The 17,227-nt window shown below is 38.1% G+C and overlaps 3 protein-coding genes across 3 annotated transcripts; 1 reads left to right on the top strand and 2 right to left on the bottom strand.

The window, feature by feature from the left end:
* Positions 1-1,246: 1,246 nt before the first annotated feature.
* LOC131959944 (tripartite motif-containing protein 16-like protein) lies at positions 1,247-3,288 on the bottom strand. Its single transcript, XM_059325159.1, has 4 exons — positions 3,237-3,288; positions 2,483-2,545; positions 2,239-2,378; positions 1,247-1,657 (listed from the first exon to the last, which is right to left on the bottom strand). Exons 1-4 carry the CDS (start codon positions 3,286-3,288, stop codon positions 1,247-1,249), a joined length of 666 nt encoding a protein of 221 aa, XP_059181142.1.
* Positions 3,289-4,850: 1,562 nt separating this feature from the next.
* LOC131959942 (tripartite motif-containing protein 16-like) lies at positions 4,851-9,813 on the bottom strand. The gene is made up of 5 exons (XM_059325158.1): positions 9,765-9,813; positions 7,029-7,061; positions 6,850-6,912; positions 5,834-5,976; positions 4,851-5,518 (listed from the first exon to the last, which is right to left on the bottom strand). Exons 1-5 carry the CDS (start codon positions 9,811-9,813, stop codon positions 5,090-5,092), a joined length of 717 nt encoding a protein of 238 aa, XP_059181141.1. The 3' UTR covers positions 4,851-5,089.
* Positions 9,814-15,908: 6,095 nt separating this feature from the next.
* Positions 15,909-16,814, top strand: LOC131960167 (stonustoxin subunit beta-like). Its single transcript, XM_059325418.1, has 3 exons — positions 15,909-16,087; positions 16,170-16,312; positions 16,392-16,814. The coding sequence occupies exons 1-3, from the start codon at positions 15,943-15,945 to the stop codon at positions 16,812-16,814; spliced, it is 711 nt and encodes a 236-aa protein (XP_059181401.1). The 5' UTR covers positions 15,909-15,942.
* The last annotated feature ends 413 nt before the right edge of the window (positions 16,815-17,227 follow it).

The raw sequence follows: 17,227 nt of genomic DNA, 5'->3' as shown, positions 1-17,227 counted from the left end.
GTTTAAGGGAAGACAGCAGGTCAATATAAATACCACATTGAAGTGGTGTAAATCATCTGAAAGCTGAAAGATAAATCTGAGCACTGTGTGTCAAATTGTTCTATATTATTATATTATATTATTCTAATAAAAAATGACTTAATTAATCTATTAAGTAAACCTATTAAGGTGTGTAAGGATTCATAACATTAATGTTTGGATTTCAGAAGTCCATTCCCAAGCTTAACTGTGTCCCCAAAGTTGTTGCAGCAATTTTTGGGTTGAAAGTATTTGTTACAAACATTTGGTGCCAATTTAGGCAACTTTTTAAAATTCGAGAATGAATAGAAATGGTCAAAAACCCTCCAGAATATTACATCAATACACTAAATCCTTTGGACCAAGATAGAAAACATCCAGGCTGGGATTTTGTTTCAAAAACTTTAACCATTTTGGAGATTTCTGTATTTTTGATGATTGGATGACAGGCACTGAGAAACCCCCTTATTGTCCTTATTTCCCCTGAATGCTCTTATTTGTGACAATTAAATCTCTATCTCACTTTCTCACAGACAATTATTTTGAGAATGATTTTGTGGACCCACAAAATGTGTGAAAAGCTGATATACAAATGATCCTTTTGTTGGTGAAGTATTCCTTAAAACTTAAAAAGAAGACAACATTGAAACCTTGCAGTCATAACTTATAAACACAACTTGAGAGAATATTGTTTTAATTTAATAAAAATAATCATTTACAAGCTTTACATTTTGGTAACACATTCTTTATTTCATAGTCACAGTCATAGACACTCACCATTCATACATATCCAATCTTATACAGAAACACACAGGAGTAACAGACAAAAAAGTACATGAAAATAAAAATATATTTCTCAAAAAAACATGGAGCTGTAATTTTTTCCCCCCACAAACAGAATAGAACTGGTGTTTGATTGATTGACTTCTATCAAAAACTATATTAGGTATTAAATAGGAAATAGAGGAATAAATTATATGACAGTATACATAGTTGTGTACATGCAATGTAAAAATGGCCAATACATATTTCTCTATTTTCTAAGTCCATGTGGAATCAAAGCAGAAGTGAAACATAGAGATGCTGTTTTTGCTGACATGGAGTTAGGAGTATACAAAAATGTACACCACTATCGTGATACTGGGATAACCGTATCGCCCAGCTCTAAAACAATTTGAAAACAATTGAAGCATAATCAACAGATTTGATCAGATTTTGCTTCAGGAATTCATTCTGTTCTCTTCAGTAACGTACACGAGGATTGAATTCCCATCCAGAAACCTGGAAGAATCTTTTTCCCGACTGTAGTATTAACTTTTTGCAATAACCTAACCTCCCTCTCTGCCCCTTCACCGGACACGGCATAAAAGCTAATGAACCCCGCAGGCTGGTCGATGTAAACTCCAATTGTGGAGCAGCAGGGGATATCCGTTATGCGTTTTTCTAAACCGTTGTACCAGATTTGGTAATATGTCCCTGACCAGCATAGACCCCAGGACTCCTCATTTTCTCCTAAGCCGCTTGGCCCAGCGCTCGCCCTCCTGCCTGCTTCTTCATAGGCGGCTCCTATTGCCACCCAACCCGTGTACTCCACCTCGTAGTAAACCCTCATGTTCCAGATGCTCTCTTTGCACAGCACCTTTGAAGAGACAAGAAAAAAGGAAGTGTTCTAAAAATTTGTATTAATCTGGGGTTTTTTCAACGTTTTAATCATATTAAGCAAATGTGTCCCTGCCTGCTGCATGTGGAGGTACTGGCTTTAGGTTACATCAGACCAGTGTTTCTGCTAAAGGCTGGCAGGCTATAAGGTTAACTATATGTTAAGATAAAGGGAAGTACACATGACAGGGGGAGTCAGACACGGGTCAGACGTATTTCTGCTGACCATACCTTTGACTTTGGAGAACTGAGAAAAACAGCATCTGTGTCAGACAGGTCAACTAGACGTTGGAAACCTCCCACTATAGGATGCATATAAGCCAACAGCTTTTGACTATCATGTGAGCCTTTTTCTCTGTAACGTTACTCGCTGTGTTGCATGATTTAAACGCTCCTCTTGTACAAGATCTAAATTAAATTCAACTTAAACTTTGATACTCTGAATCCAACTGTCTTTATTGAAGGGTCACTCTGAAAAATTCTTATAACAGGAAGACAAATTAAAAAACATTTGTTTGTTTTTTAGAAGATAGCTTGTATTTGCATTATTTTTTGACTTACCTGTGGAGAGTACTCATATCTCTCTGGTCGATCCAGGACGGGACAAACCTCCTCGGTTCTGCGACACACTTTAGACCCGCTCTCGGAAATCCACAAAAACTTATTGGCGGTCTTATCGTCCAAAGACACATTTATCCAATCTAAAGAAAAAGATGAAGCAATGGTAGCTATATTCAAGCAATCCTAGAAAATATTGATTTGATTTTGATTTGAGAAAAGCAAAAAATCTGCTCAGTGCTCATACACTTCATGAGCTCGGCTCTGCTCTTTGGCTCTGGGATGTCCGGGACGTAATCGGAAACTTTTTCTGTAAGGAGAGAAAATTGGCTTGAGTACAAGTTACAAGGTGTTGCTCAATACATGAACATCATGAATACATGTATCAAGTCCATTACCTGTATTTGTCTTCTGGTTCTTATTGGATTTCATTTTCTTTCCTAAAATGAGGTCAAGGTCAAACACATTACACAACAACTAAAAATGCACACACGTAAAACTTCAATTGATATGGTATTTTAGCATTATGGTAGCATTGTTAAATATATATATTATATGATTATATTATATATTATATAATATAGGTTTTGCATTCACTTTTGACACTAATTGACACATGTTAAACTCAGAAGTATGTGACACCCATCTCTTGTTTAATTCCATATAATGACGGATTTATAGCACCCATGTAAACAAATTCATATTGAGTAAACAGAATCCAAAGTACAGTGTTTGACAAGACAGATATTGCAATCTAACTGAGAGCAGCCAGAGGCAGTAACTAGTGTTAAATGACACAAGTTCAGCATCATACTGAACATTTAAAGTTATGTTTCTTAAAGTCTAGACAGGCAAACAAACAAAGGTGCTTGTTCCTTAAAAACACTCTGCCGAGGCTCATCTGTCAGTGTCACAACTGATAAACAAGGATGCTTTTATAGGTTTGTTACAATAAAAATGTATTCATTTTTATTTTAAATATGCATTGTACAAAAGTGTACCTGGTTTGTCGGTCTCTGAAAGAGTTATTGCAGGGTTGGGTCTAGCAGGCATCTCTACGCTGTGGGCTTATAATCCACGTCCAGATGCTTTGAAATCTTTTCATTCGTCCAAAAGTTAAAGTGCAAAGCGTCTTCCACTTGACTTTTATACCCTTGGTAAAAACGAGGCGGGGGGGGGCTTAAGGAGCGTCTGAACGAGGTGTTAAGGTCAGTGGAACGGGTGATCAGCAGGGGGTCAAGTGGGAGTATGGACTTGACTTTGACATATGGATAAGTGAGGTTAGGACAGACATCTGACTCGCCTGAAACTTAAGGAGTGTGTTCATAAAAGCCAGACGGTGGTGGCAAGTATGAGTTAAAGTGGGAGTTGGAAACTGGTCTTGTCAACAGGAGCGGTAACAGAAACATATAAACCAGTCAAACCATCTTTGACATAAACCACCTTTATTCTAATCCAAGTCTTGAATGAGGAATATCAGTGTTTGTTTGTTTTTGTTAATGAAAATACTATGCTGACTATTTAGGAATATAGATATATGTTGGGAATCCAAGGAAATTACATTATACACCAGCACCCATACAATAAAACAGCATCTTTATTTACATTTTCTTTTCAAATTACTGTCAGTTAGAAACACATGATTAATGTTGCGATTTGAAACAAAACTACAGTTCTTCAAGCACTTGCTTAACAATGTGAAATGGTCGCAGTAGTTAGTAGTTTAGCCACCAAAAGCTACTTGGTTATGTTTTGTAAAAGTTTATGGTTTGGGTTAAAAAAAAAAAATGTTCCGTAACTTGGTTAGGTTTAGACAACAGAAGTATGTGGTTAGGTTTATGGACTAAAACTGCTTGGTTTGGTATAGTAAAATATTGTGGTTTGGGCTAAAAAAAATAGTACATCTGTTATGTTATATAGTCAACATTTACTTTTGTTTTTACACACTCCTGGGTGAAAGTCCTGTCTGTTATCCATTCACTCCAGAAACAGATATTCACAAACTTCGATAAGAATCGTTTTTGTGATAAGTCAAAAAACAAATGTAGTCAAGGAGGAAATGTTTCCCTCAAAATGTAATTGATGCAGTTGGTTGCATGGGAATGTAATTTTTAGGTTGTTCTCTTGAGCGGTCCGAGTTACTGGAATCTGTAAATATCCCACACATTTTTTATCAGGCAATTTAATGTGTGTTCCCTGGTGTTCATGTCCAGTTGTTGGAAGTTATGTCCTGAAAAAGTGTTTTTTAAACCTAACCCTGTTCTTTTTTTCCTAACCTTAGAAAACTGGTTTTAGTTGCTAACCTTAAGCATGTGCCTAATCTTAACCATTTTAACATTAACAATGATGTGTTTAAAACACCGATTATATTTTGCTGTCGTTCTCTTGAGCAGAGAAACCAGGACAAAATGTGTCTCACACAGTGTTCTAATATTTATATTTATTTATTTATTTATTTATTATAATTCTAACTTTACAATCTGCATACATGTATACCAATCTAGGGAAGTCATATACATCCTTAGCAAACAATAACAATAGAGGAATAAAAATACATATAAACATATCAGTATAACCCTTGAGTGGTCCGGTGGCTTCAGGAAAGTCCAGAAGAGCAGAAGTCAAAGGTGAAACCCAGCTACCGCTACCTTATTGACTTTATTGAAAATGTACAAAACTAAGTGCTCGATATCTGAGAGGTACTGTATATAAGGAATATAGCTGGTGCTAAAATTCTGATAAAATGTGCGTTTATGCCAGCTATAGAAGACAAATGTTGGTGTTGTCCAGTCAGTTGAAGTCAGAGTTCATAAACTCTGACTTTTAAAACTAATGTAATATTGACTGAGTCCTTTTATTCCTCCTTCTTTTTGATCAGACAGTGTGACTGTGGCCCCAACCAGAAACCTGGTATCATTTTCTGCTCAAAGGGACTCCTAATCGGCCACAAAAGTCTCACTTCCTTCTCTCCTGTGCTCTCCTCTCCCTCCTTCACCTCCTCCACACCATAGAAATTCAGAATACCACCAGGCTGATCGACATACACACCAATTGTGGTGTACTTAGGAACCTCCATGATCTCTACATTTTGGCCTTTGTGCCAGGCGCTATAGCTGGAACCGCTCCAGCCGAGACCCCAGGACTCCTCATTCTCCCCCAGACCACAGGATCCATCGCTGTTCCTCCTTCCTGCTCGTTCGTACGCGACCCCGACCACCACCCATCCTGAGAACTCCACCTCCCAGTAGCCTCGGAAGCCCAGGATGCCATCTTTGCAAAGAACCTTTGGGAGTGACAGTATAATTTAGAGGGAATCCACCATAACTTGTGATTTATTACAGCTGCTACCCCAAGGGAATATAGAGTAGCATCACTTTCTCCGACTTGCACTGCCAACCCAGTTGCCTCGGGATTTAAATAAACACAGGGGAGGACAGGGCTCTGGTTCGTAATACTCTTGCTCGTGTTTTACAATCACATCAAACTTCACCGCCTATGGCACGGTGACGACAATTTCATGGCCCTCTCATCTCATTTTACAGCAGCAAAAATATATTATAAATAGCAGACGGAAATAACCATTGCTACATCTTCATACCTGTGGAGAATACTCGTATCGCTCTGGCCTATCCAAGACGGGACAAGTGACATCATCAGTCATACGCGACACCTTAGCACCGTCCTCTGAGATCCACAGCATTCTATTGGCTGTCTTGTCATCCATGGAAAGAGTGAACCAGTCTGAAAAAACACCAGAAAGAAATGATGATTTAAAGGGTTAGTTCAGATTTTCTTTTATAGTGGTCTTATATGAGGTATTTATCCATAGTCAGTGTATTACCTACAGTAGATGGCGGTCAACATGTCCCCAGTTTGAAGAAACAGGAGAACTGCCACAGAAACTGAGAAATGTACTGCATTGGATGGGGGGGCAGCAAAATCTATTTTAGCAACCTAAAAGAGGCCCACCTAAAGTGTAAGCTATATTTAGAACATTTTCAACATTTTACGTTGCCTTCAGAAAGCCCTCTTTAAGTTTACGCATAAGAATTCGAGCTGTTCTATGCTCTTGTTAAAGCCACCAGACTCCATTGACAAAAACCTTAATTTTACCTCACAAAACACAGAAGCTGCTGGTCGAACACTGCTATGATTGGTTGGCTTGTTTGTGTTATTGTTTGATTTTGGTGAATCCGAACGAACCCTTTAAAACCCCAAAGTCAAATAATGACACAAATAAACTAAGCAGAGGTAGACCAGCCACTCCGTGTTTGGTGAAGTAAAATTATTGTTTTTGTCCATGCAGTCTGGTAGATTTGAAGAGAGTTCAGTTTCAGTTTAAACTTAAACAGGGCTTTCTGACGGCAAGGTAAAGCAGTGAAAATATTCTAAATATAGCATACACTTAAACTGATATTGATATTTTGGGTGGCTAAAATGCATTTTGCTGCTGCCCCCATCCACAGCAGTACATTGCGTAGCTTCCGTGCCAGTACTCCTGCCTGCTTCTTCAAACTGAGAGCTTGACTATGGATACATTACCTCACATAACCCCACTTCAATTTAATCCAAACTGTAAGAAGGTACAAACAAGCAAAAGAACAATAATCTTACGCTTGATGAGATCAGCTCTACATGTTGGTTCAGGCAAAGCTGGATCGTAGGGCGGGATCTTCTCTGAGGAGTGAGTGACACAACAACAAGGTCAAATAAGGTCAGTGCAACTGGGGACAGATGAGATATGAGATTTGCATTAACAGAAAAACAAAAGCTTGTCATAAGGTCTGTGTTACCTGTGGGTGTGTTTCCAGATTTGGCTTTTTTTGCTGCATAAAACAAAGAAAAAAATGCAGAAAAATTGAGCAAAATTTAAGCAGAGCTACCTATATTGAGGTCAACATACTTGAATGTTATAAATACTATAGGCTACTATAGCGGTATGTGTCAGGTGTGTCTCAACAGGTGATGAAGAGCAATACGGTGTATACTTAGAAAACCATCTGCCTCTGTCAGATCATCACATCAGCAACCACATACTTTCCCGGAGCCAGTGGCTGATTCATGCCAAGCGGCTGGATTTAACGAGACTCCTCACACGCTGTGAAGTTGGCTTCAGTCACGCTGGAGCTTCACAGCATGAAGCAGTTTATCAAATAAGAAGGAATGCAATCCGCTTGCACGAATCAAAGATAAGTTGAGGATGTTGATCCACCATTTGTTTATTGAAGTAAATAAAAACCAGGGCACTTGAGTTTAGGCATCCGAAAGTGACAAATTGCATTTTAATTCAGTCTCAAATGAAAAGCAGCTGTTTTGCAATAGAGTTAATGTGAAGATAATGAATTGTAACACATGCTTCATCTCTAAATTTAATTACACAGGCGTCTCGCTTTAATAAAACAAGCTTATGATACAGAGACAGAAAATAATTAAGTTTGCTATCGTTTAGATTTCAAATTAAACTTGATAACAGGACAGAGTATTGTGTCATAACTTTCCTGGAAGCAATAATTGATAAATTGCAATTGCATAACATGCTAAGACGTGTTGCCAATTTTGTAACATATACTCGTGTAAGCATGCAGTTTCCAGTTTGTTCTTAAGGACAGGGATTAAATAGAGGAGACACCTAATCCCCACAGCATTAAGATGTCAGCGTATACTAACATAAGTAATGTGTTTTATTTATATCAACAAGCACATCATTTCCAAAATAAACTTTTTTTTTTCATTCAGTCATCGACCCCAGCTCACAACAAGCTTATCTTGGCAAGCAGGGAAAATATTAAAGGGACAGTTCACCAGAAATCACCCGTCTAACCTGTACTTCCGGTTAAAAAGATTGGTTGTTTTGGTGTGAGTTTTGGAGATATGTGTCTTAAAATAGCTGGCTTCTCATGAATATAATGGAACTATATGACGCTTTGCTTGTTAACAATACTAGAAAGAAAAAAACAAGGTATGTGGACTATCCTGAGTAACTGGGGCATGATTTATAGAAAGAAACCATGCTGTTGAGTTTTGCAAATTTATTTATTTGTTTTAGCATTTTTCAAACCAATCTACATTGATAAATAGTACAAGAACAGGTAAGAGGAAAAAATAGTACATTTACAAAAAGAGACATGTTTAGATTTTTTTCCTTGTTTTTTAGTGCAGTCCAGAGAACGCAGATTGATTGGTTCTTTTTTGTAAATCTTTTTTTTTTTTTTTTTTAAATATATGCCCATAAAGTTGGAATTATTGTCAAATTTGTCCTCTGTCAATTGTGGTTTCATTTTCATTGATTGACTTATTGATACATCATGATATATTTGGAAGATTTTGATTAATATAGTCTTAAGAAGATATGCACTTTATCTGTCAATAATAAATCACATTGTCACAATCAATTCATCATCATGGAAAGAGGTAAAAAAAAAAAACAAACATATCATCCATATTATCCATATATTATTATCTTATTCCAACTTTATGAGCAACAGTGTATTTTGCACATGAGGTAAAATCAGTCAAAATTATGGTAGTTCATTCATTTTAAGAATGTATTTGTGTTTGGAAACAAACTCAAAGGTGAACTGTCCCTTTAAGACATTGCAGGTTTTGCATACCAAAGATTTCAAGGTGAAGCTCAGCGTATATTTTTGTCTTTGTCATGATAAATCATTATCCACATTTTTCAAACGGTTATTTTATGCGCAGTATGCTTGTCACATCTGAATTAGCTGATATTCATCTCTGTGTTGACCGTAGGCTCAGTGAGACCACGCAAGGATGTTAAGCCACCTGTCTGGATATAGCACAAAGCGATGTAAATAACTTCTTTGTTTCAAAAGCAGCCCAGAATCCCTCTGAGGCCAATCTGAACGAGGCCTAGTTAGTCAAAGTGACAAATGTTTTTGAATATGCCTCATCACTGGATCTGTGTCTATCAAGTAATTGTCAAATTTAAGTTTGTAAAGAAGTCCATTTTTCTATTATGGCTACAATGTTCAGTTTCATCATTAAAAAGCAACTGCAAACTAGTAGTGAGACTCTGTTCCTCTGCAGGTCATGATAGTTTGTTGTCTTTGTCATGATAAAAGTCTATAAAAGAAGACATCAATGAGCTACTGAATGCCTCTCATTCTGTAACTCTGGTGTTAGCGCATTTAATGCATGCAGCGTGTTAAATCGTTGTAAATGCAGATGATGTTGACATTTGCAGACCCTTTGCTCCGAGGCAGTTAAACCATTATACTCCTCTCATAATGACAAGCATGAAATCAGCCAGTGAAATATTGCGCTTCCCACACAGAAATTAACTCTAGTGACCCATTCAGTCAGGATCTGCCTCAGAGGATAATAAAAAAAAAAAACTTCTGCAGACACACACAGGCTGGGGTCATTAAATCAGTACATTTAAAGAGTTGCTGACTTCTGTATTACATGGACCAATTAAAATTAATTACTTAAAGGCTCAATTACTTTAAAGGAGAGGAATCTTGAAATATTTAGACTGATTCCAAATGGTGTAAAATAAAGATCACCTTTATCCGACATCCGGGTGTCAGAGATGATTCTGGTGGTGGCGGGCATCTTGATGGCGGCTGTTTAAGCTGCTGCAGTGAGCGTGGATCAGCCCTGATGTCACCGGTCCCTCTGAGTATGATGAGTCTCTGTTGGCTCCACTGTGTGACAGCTTAATGCCACTCTTATATACCTATAATGCAGGACAGAGGTGAAGGAATGAGAGGCCGGTGGCGTGGACATGAACGTGGGGTTATGCTTTCCAATAGAAAAGAAGGGGGGAGGCTGGAGGATTGTAATCGGAGCTGCGTTTGTACGTTTTTCCTTAAAAAGGTTGGATGGATGCTTCAGTGTCTATAGGACACCCCCTTGCACCGAGTAAACCACACCTCCACCCCTCACTGTGCATCACCACCACTGATCTCCCCACATTGCACAGTGACAGCACTGATGGGTGGATGGGGTGATTAGTGTATGCACAAACACACACACATGAATTCTGAGTATGCAGCTGCAAAGATTTAAATCAGCAAGGGGGAGTTTCTGACGTCAAGCAGTGAGAGGTCCAACAGGTGCAAATGTGTTAACATGGTGAACAAGTATGAATATGGAACTTTTTTCTGTATTAGACTTTTAGCAACGTTTTGCGATTAAAATATGAATGACCTCTCTTGTAGCCGCAATTTTAAAGCCTGTATTTACCTTGTTTCTTATTCTTACATTGAAAAAAATGTACAAAATAATTAAAATCTCAATATATATTTATTACTTAAACATTTACGAATATGATTTATTTTGTAGAGCTTTGATTGATACAGATGAATATACAGTATATCTTAAGATCAGTGAAAATATGTATTTTTTATGTTTTTATGTATTTTTATCTAAACTTGATTTTGGAAAAATATTGCTTCTACAAAGAAGACAATTCTTAATATAACACAATTTGAGTGATCTTATGCTGTACATTTATAGAACTGCACGTATTCAATTAATCTGTGTTTAGTGATGGAATTAAATATGTTTTTTATTAGTGTATTATTATGTGTTGTGTATGTGATGTGATATAGTATGAATACTTAAGATTCAGTTGTTTGGGCAGCACAATTCTGCACCGTGAAGCAGTAGGGGGTTAGGTGCCTTGCTCAAGGGCACAGCAGTCCTTGACCTGGGATTTGAACTGACTCCGGTTACAAGCCTGCTTCCTAACCTCAAGGCCACAGACTGCTACTTACTTTCAGTAGCACATTTAAAGCTGGAATTCATCAGTTTCTACTATTCTTATACTGCGAATATAAATTTTAAAAAACAATAAAACATCTCTAATTATATTTGGGGGGGGAAGTGTGAAAAATATAATTTTTAAACTCTGTCAAACTTTGATTCATACAGCTGTATATAGTTTAAATATTCAGATTAAGTCAATTAAGTGTTAAGGAAGGTTAAAACATCTACAAATATTCATGAAATTCGATATAATAATCAATAATAATTAAATCATTATTTTATGACTTAAGCAATCACATAAAAGTACAATATTTGTACAAATATAAACTTTTAAAGATAATTTATTTCTTAAAGTTAGCAGATTCTGAATGAATTTCACAATACTGTACTTATCTGCATATACAAAAAAATCAATACATCTTCTTAATTTTGTGATGAAAAAGCATTGTACAAACAGCACATAAACAACAGGATATCACAGGGATATAACACCTGATTATAATCGTCCATAAATCTGTTTACAGCAAGAAAAAGTCCAACTCCATTCTGTATATACAGACATATATCCCAGTATAACCTACTTACTGTAACCTAATAACCCAAGGCGGCAGACCAGAGGTGCCTCAGTCCATCATACCAGACTTAACAATGCTATTGACCTGAATTATCACATCAAGCATTTACCACCACAAGTGCCATGCATGTAATGCCCATGGCCTGGATAAAAAGAAAAAGCATGTGGCTGGTTGTAAACCCTTCCCTGTGATATGTCCCTCCTGCTGTGAGCTGTGTCTCAGGTGTTTACTGCAACGGCACCCGGCCAAAAGCCGAGTCAAGGCTGCCCCGTCCTTCTTGTGTTCCTGCCTGCCCAAGCAGATAGGGCAGCGACTGCCGTGCAACCGACGTACTAAACAGTACATACCGGGAGCTTTAGTGACGGAACTGTCCCAGACTGCCCGATGGGATTTATTGCGAATAAAGTAGAGGGGAGTGTGAATGACAGGTTTGCGTGTGGCTATTAGAGTTCCTCCGATCTCCTCTCATAGACGGATCAGAAACCAGGAGCAACAGAATTTCAAAACACTGCTGACCGACAAGTGATCTCTACTGTGAAGGCCAGCGCAGAGCAGTGACCCTGCTGCTCTGCATGGTCAAGGTCATGACTCCAGATTATTAACTTCCAGAGAGGCTACAGGCCTTTACCAATGTGCTTCTTCTACTATATAATCATAAACTAACTTCTTGGTCAAAGCAGCAACAAGGGTAACGCTTTATAATAAGGTCCTTAATAACCATTAATTAACAAGTGATAAGGCATTGTTCTCGCTTTAGATCCGGTAGTTGCAAAAGCATAGTTAACTTATATTTAACTTGTAATAGATGAGCAATAAAGTATATTTTAATATCAATAAGCAAACAAAATAAGATTTATAAAGGCATGGCAAAGACATAATGGGTGGGTCATGGGTGTTTGTAATGCCATTATTAACACTTATATAAGCTTATAAACAAACAATAATGTTAATAAGCATCTTGTAAGGACTTACAAGGGCCTTATTATTTGTTAATTAATGGTTATTACAAGGACCTTAATATAAAGCGTTACTGCAACAAGCTGTGGAACTGGTGTAAAGTTGAGGCGGTGTAAGTAAGGTTGGAACCATCTTTTTTATAAAATGTGCCAATGTGCTTCTTCCACTATATAATCATAACCATAGAAATAATAGATTGGAAATTGAACTGCCATGGTCTGTTGACAAGTTCAACACAAAATGGTGATTGTTGGTAGTTGTACTGATGATAACACATTAGTGGGGCTGCAAAATGTGGCACACTCGCTGGTTTGGGAACGCCGTCTGTTTTTCCTACAGAGTTAGATTCTATTTGTGGTGGAAGCTGACTGGGTCCACTGCAGCACCTCAAATTCAGCCAGCACAAACCTCGCGGGGTACGGGACTCCACAACTTGTTGCTGCTTTGACCCTTAGGTTTGTGCTGGCTAAATTCGAGTTGCTACAGTGGACCCAGTCAGCTACCACCACAAATAGAGTCTCATTCTGTAGGAAACACTGACGGCATTCCCAAACCAGTGAGTGTGACACAGTTTACAGCCCCACTACTGTGTTGTCAACCTTGACAACTACCAACAATCATCATTTTGAGTTGAACTTGTCATGGCCATCATTGACCATGGCAAACAGTTCAACATAATATGAACACAATTACACAACTTATATAACAATTATATAGTAGAAGAAGAAGCACATTGGTACATTTTATGATTAGAAAGTTACAACCTTACTTACAACGGCTCCAACTTCACGTTAGTTCCTGAACTTGTTGCTGCTTTGTGCAAGCTGAAAGTCGATACACCGATAATTAAAAGGTCTATCTACAAGCTTTCATCTTGTCTAACTTGTGGACTGATAAACAGATAGAGCCTAACCCTAACCAAGAGTGAAGAAGAAGGGGTTGAACAAATAGACATGCTGCTTTACAAGACGGAGGCAGCAGGTAGGTAGTGTGCAAAAGACACCTCCTGATGGTTTGTACTACTCCGCTGCTTTTTTGGCTGCAAAGCCTCATCTCAGTGAATCGCAAGTTGACTTATACAGAAGTTCGCCACTTCACTGGTCACTGTTCTTTGCAATGGCAGCAGTACACATAAAAACTCCAATTGATTGGAATGGGAATGTCCCTACCACTCTTATTCTTACTCTTCTTGTTCTATGATTGTATCACAGATTTCAAAGTCAAATGCAAGTTTATTGTAATGTATTTTAATTAATTAAAATGTTATTTTCACATCAGACCTTTTTTTGGATAGATTCACCAATCAATCGACATTGATGGGCCTGCAAATCAATTATCAACTCTTCCAAGAATTGTGAATTCCTACAAAACAGCAGCCTACATTACAGACAATAAAGATTCAAAATCTACAACCACAAGACACATTAACCCTTAATAGGGCACTCATTGAAATACTTGCAAATTCCAAATTTCAACCTTAGAGAATATTACAAACATTATTATATACAGCAGATATTACAAACAGCCAGAATGTGTAAAAAACAACAACATATGGACCCGGGGGAGGGGGGTAATGTTTTGAGGAATAAATTTACGAGATTAAAGTGGCAAATCTACGAGAAAAAATGTGCAGATTTATGAGATTTAAAGTGGTGAATCTGCAATAAAAAAGTTGTTTTTTCACATTTTTTTCTCGTAAATCTGTGACTTTTTTCATGCAGATTTGCCACTTTAAATCTCTTAAATCTGCGACTTTTTTTTCTTGTAGATTTGCTACTTTAATCTAGTAAATTTGCTACTTTTTTTTTCTAAATATATATATATATTTTTTTGGGATATCCGCTGAAGTTACCAAATACGGTTCTTCGCCCGATAAAGGGTAAAAGGTCATAACAGAGAAAATCAGGTACAGAATAAAAATATGGCTTTACCTTTAAGTGCTGCTCTTTGAGGCCCACAGAACCACAAGCGATGACTCTTCGCCAACTGAACCAACCAGTTGTTTCGCCTCTCTATCACTAAAGGTCTCAAGTGGGGGTAAGCTGTCCTTCTAGTCTTACTTGACCCTTCTGTTCTGTACAGGACGACCACATTCCTGTAAACGTATCAACTTCCAAGATGTGTGTGTGTTACAAAGAGATTGCATGGTAATTGAAAAAGCAAATTCAGACTCATACTTAGGAAGATATGGGTCACTGGGTCATGTGTTGGCGCAGCCCTGAATATCCACGTTTGGCAGGCTCCGTGGCACGCCCATTAGTGAGCTCATTATTTCTACATACCTTACCAAAATTTCTCCTCTGGGCACCCCCGGGGGCCCACCAAAACCTTTAATGCCCCCTTTCCTGAGGGTATATAAAGAAGCCGTTTGCATTGCTGCAGCAGTATACTGCTGACAGGCGCCAACATTCAAGAAACCATCGACAAGACAAGAAGCTTGAAAGATGCCAACCAATCCCAGTATGAGAATCATCCCGGCTGCTGGCAGACCTGGTAAGAAAACTACTTTTATGGTCTTTAACAGGTAATGAATATTGTTCAATGCTGCAGTTTGATCAGCCAGGAGTTTAAATACGCACTAGAAAGTTTATCTGGAGTTCTTTTTGAGGCAGAATGCACACAACTGGATGGGAATTTGTGCCTGAGCAGTGATTCCCAACCAGGAGACCTTCTGCAGTTACCAGTGGGTACATGGGAATATTGTTTGGTAGCTCAACTAATTTCACATCAAATAATCAAATAAATGCATGAATATTCTGATTAGAAAACAAAAGTGTTTGGACAAATTAATCTACAAATCATATATATTCATATATTGAGTCAGCTGCAACTTTAGCACAATGTGTTGCAACTCAGAAAAGTAATTTGCAAGCAAGTACGCTAAAAGCAATGTGGAAATGCATAAGAAGTAGCTAAAACTAAGAAATACACAATTCAAATGGAAAGCGTACTAAAAGTAATGTATAAATGGCCGAAAGAGTTAACTAAAAGTAATTAATATACAGTACAGTTGAAATAATTAACTAAAAGTAGAAGAAGTTCAAATGCAGACTTGATGAATGAACGTTGTATGAATGAAATATGAAAAATGGAAGTTGAAATATTGAAAACAGTGTTAAATAATGTTCCATGAATGATTAATTCAGTTGAAGACATTTGGAGACTGATGGGTGTTGTTGTAAGAGGTATATCTTACAGAAAAGGTTGGGAATTACTGTTTTAGATAATAGCAGAGCGGTAACAGTTGACAGTTTGAACAGCTGTCAAACACTTTATTGCTTCGTGTATTGTTTGTATTAAGTTTTATGACGTTAAACTAAAGTATTGAATGATTAAAGCTGAAAGTCGTGTTTGTTTTATTCTTACAGGGACAAAATCTAAAGTCTCTGCTTTGAGAAAAGGTAAGAGTTTTAAAGCAAACAATGAAAAATAATCAATAATGAATAATCTAAACCAATACTTTTGCTTCTTACCGTTTTATCTTATCAGCCACAAACATTGTGACTTTTCTCATCATTTAGAAATCATCCCAGACTACGAGCCCAACATCCCTGAGCCCACATGCAGAGCTGATCTCCTGAAACGTAAAATAATTCAAAAACTTTTTACATCACTTTCATATTGTGTAGTTTCACTTTCTGACTGCACATTTTCCAAATCCCATAGACTGGTACAAGCTTTCTCTGGATGACAAGACAGCCAATAAGATGCTGTGGATCACAGAGGGTGGAGCCAAGGTGGCACGCATGACTGATGATGTCACTTGTCCCGTCCTGGACAGACCAGAGAGATACGAGCATATCCCCCAGGTAGCTTGGATTGAGTTTGTAGGTCACAAATCCAGATGTAAAGTACTTTTTGCCAACAAATTCTTCTTTACTCTTTCAGGTTCTCTGCAAAGAAGGCATCCTTGGCTTCCGAGCTTACTGGGAGATAAAATACTCAGGTTGGGTGGTGGCCGGAGTGGCCTATGAAGGGGCGGGGAGGAGGGGGAGCGACGGACAGTGTGGGCTGGGGGAGAACGAGCACTCCTGGGGTCTTGGGTGGGGCGGATCCCACTACCAGCTGTGGTTCAACGGCATTAGCACAGAAATCTGGGATATTCCCCAGTACAGCACCATTGGGGTTTACCTCGACCATCCAGCCGGTGTCATCAATTTCTACGCGGTCGAAGAAGTGGAGGAGGGAGAGACGAGCAGGAAGGAGATCACGCTGCTGCAGCAGATCAAGAGCTCGTTCAAGGGCAGGATGCTGCCAGGGTTCTGGGTGGGACAAAAATCATCATGCGTCTTAGTAAAACCAGAGGAGTAAAGTAAAGATTTTCCCATTCCCATGTTTTACATTTCCTTTTGAACTTCATTTAGAATACATATTTGAAACTTTATCGGCCTTTATCGGGCGACGAACTATATTTGGTAACTTCAGTGGATATCAAAATGAGGTCCCCATGTCTCTCTGTTTGGTCGTAGTCGTAGAACCACATGGACTTGTACGAGGAGAATTGACTTGGAACTTGACTTGAGAACTTGGGGGCGGAGCAAATCTGCTCGAAAAAAATCGCAGATTTACGAGACAAAAGTGGGGGAAAAAAACATTTTTTCTCGCAGATTCACCACTTTAAATCTCATAAACCTGCACATTTTTTCTCTGATTTGACACCTTAATCTCGTCAACTTTTTTTCTCAAAATATTACCCCCCTCCCCCGGGTCCGTATATTTTTTTT

The sequence above is a fragment of the Centropristis striata genome, chromosome 21 (assembly GCF_030273125.1).
Source record: "Centropristis striata isolate RG_2023a ecotype Rhode Island chromosome 21, C.striata_1.0, whole genome shotgun sequence".
Classification (NCBI taxonomy): Eukaryota; Metazoa; Chordata; class Actinopteri; order Perciformes; family Serranidae; genus Centropristis; species Centropristis striata.
This window is presented reverse-complemented; position numbering and strand designations above follow the sequence as displayed.

What these genes read in the sequence shown, in the direction of transcription:
- LOC131960167 (XM_059325418.1), top strand. Translation starts at nt 15,943, where the DNA reads ATGAATAATCTAAACCAATACTTTTGCTTCTTACCGTTTTATCTTATC. An exon ending in CAGAGCTGATCTCCTGAAAC is followed by an intron (nt 16,088 to 16,169) that starts GTAAAATAATTC and finishes CAAATCCCATAG; the next exon opens with ACTGGTACAAGCTTTCTCTG. An exon ending in GATACGAGCATATCCCCCAG is followed by an intron (nt 16,313 to 16,391) that starts GTAGCTTGGATT and finishes TTACTCTTTCAG; the next exon opens with GTTCTCTGCAAAGAAGGCAT.
- LOC131959944 (XM_059325159.1), bottom strand. Translation starts at nt 3,288, where the DNA reads ATGCCTGCTAGACCCAACCCTGCAATAACTCTTTCAGAGACCGACAAA. An exon ending in TTCAGAGACCGACAAACCAG is followed by an intron (nt 2,546 to 3,236) that starts GTACACTTTTGT and finishes CTCTCCTTACAG; the next exon opens with AAAAAGTTTCCGATTACGTC. An exon ending in GATATGAGTACTCTCCACAG is followed by an intron (nt 1,658 to 2,238) that starts GTAAGTCAAAAA and finishes GTCTCTTCAAAG; the next exon opens with GTGCTGTGCAAAGAGAGCAT.
- LOC131959942 (XM_059325158.1), bottom strand. Translation starts at nt 9,813, where the DNA reads ATGCCCGCCACCACCAGAATCATCTCTGACACCCGGATGTCGGATAAA. An exon ending in CACCCGGATGTCGGATAAAG is followed by an intron (nt 7,062 to 9,764) that starts GTGATCTTTATT and finishes TGTTTTATGCAG; the next exon opens with CAAAAAAAGCCAAATCTGGA. An exon ending in ATCTGGAAACACACCCACAG is followed by an intron (nt 6,913 to 7,028) that starts GTAACACAGACC and finishes CTCACTCCTCAG; the next exon opens with AGAAGATCCCGCCCTACGAT.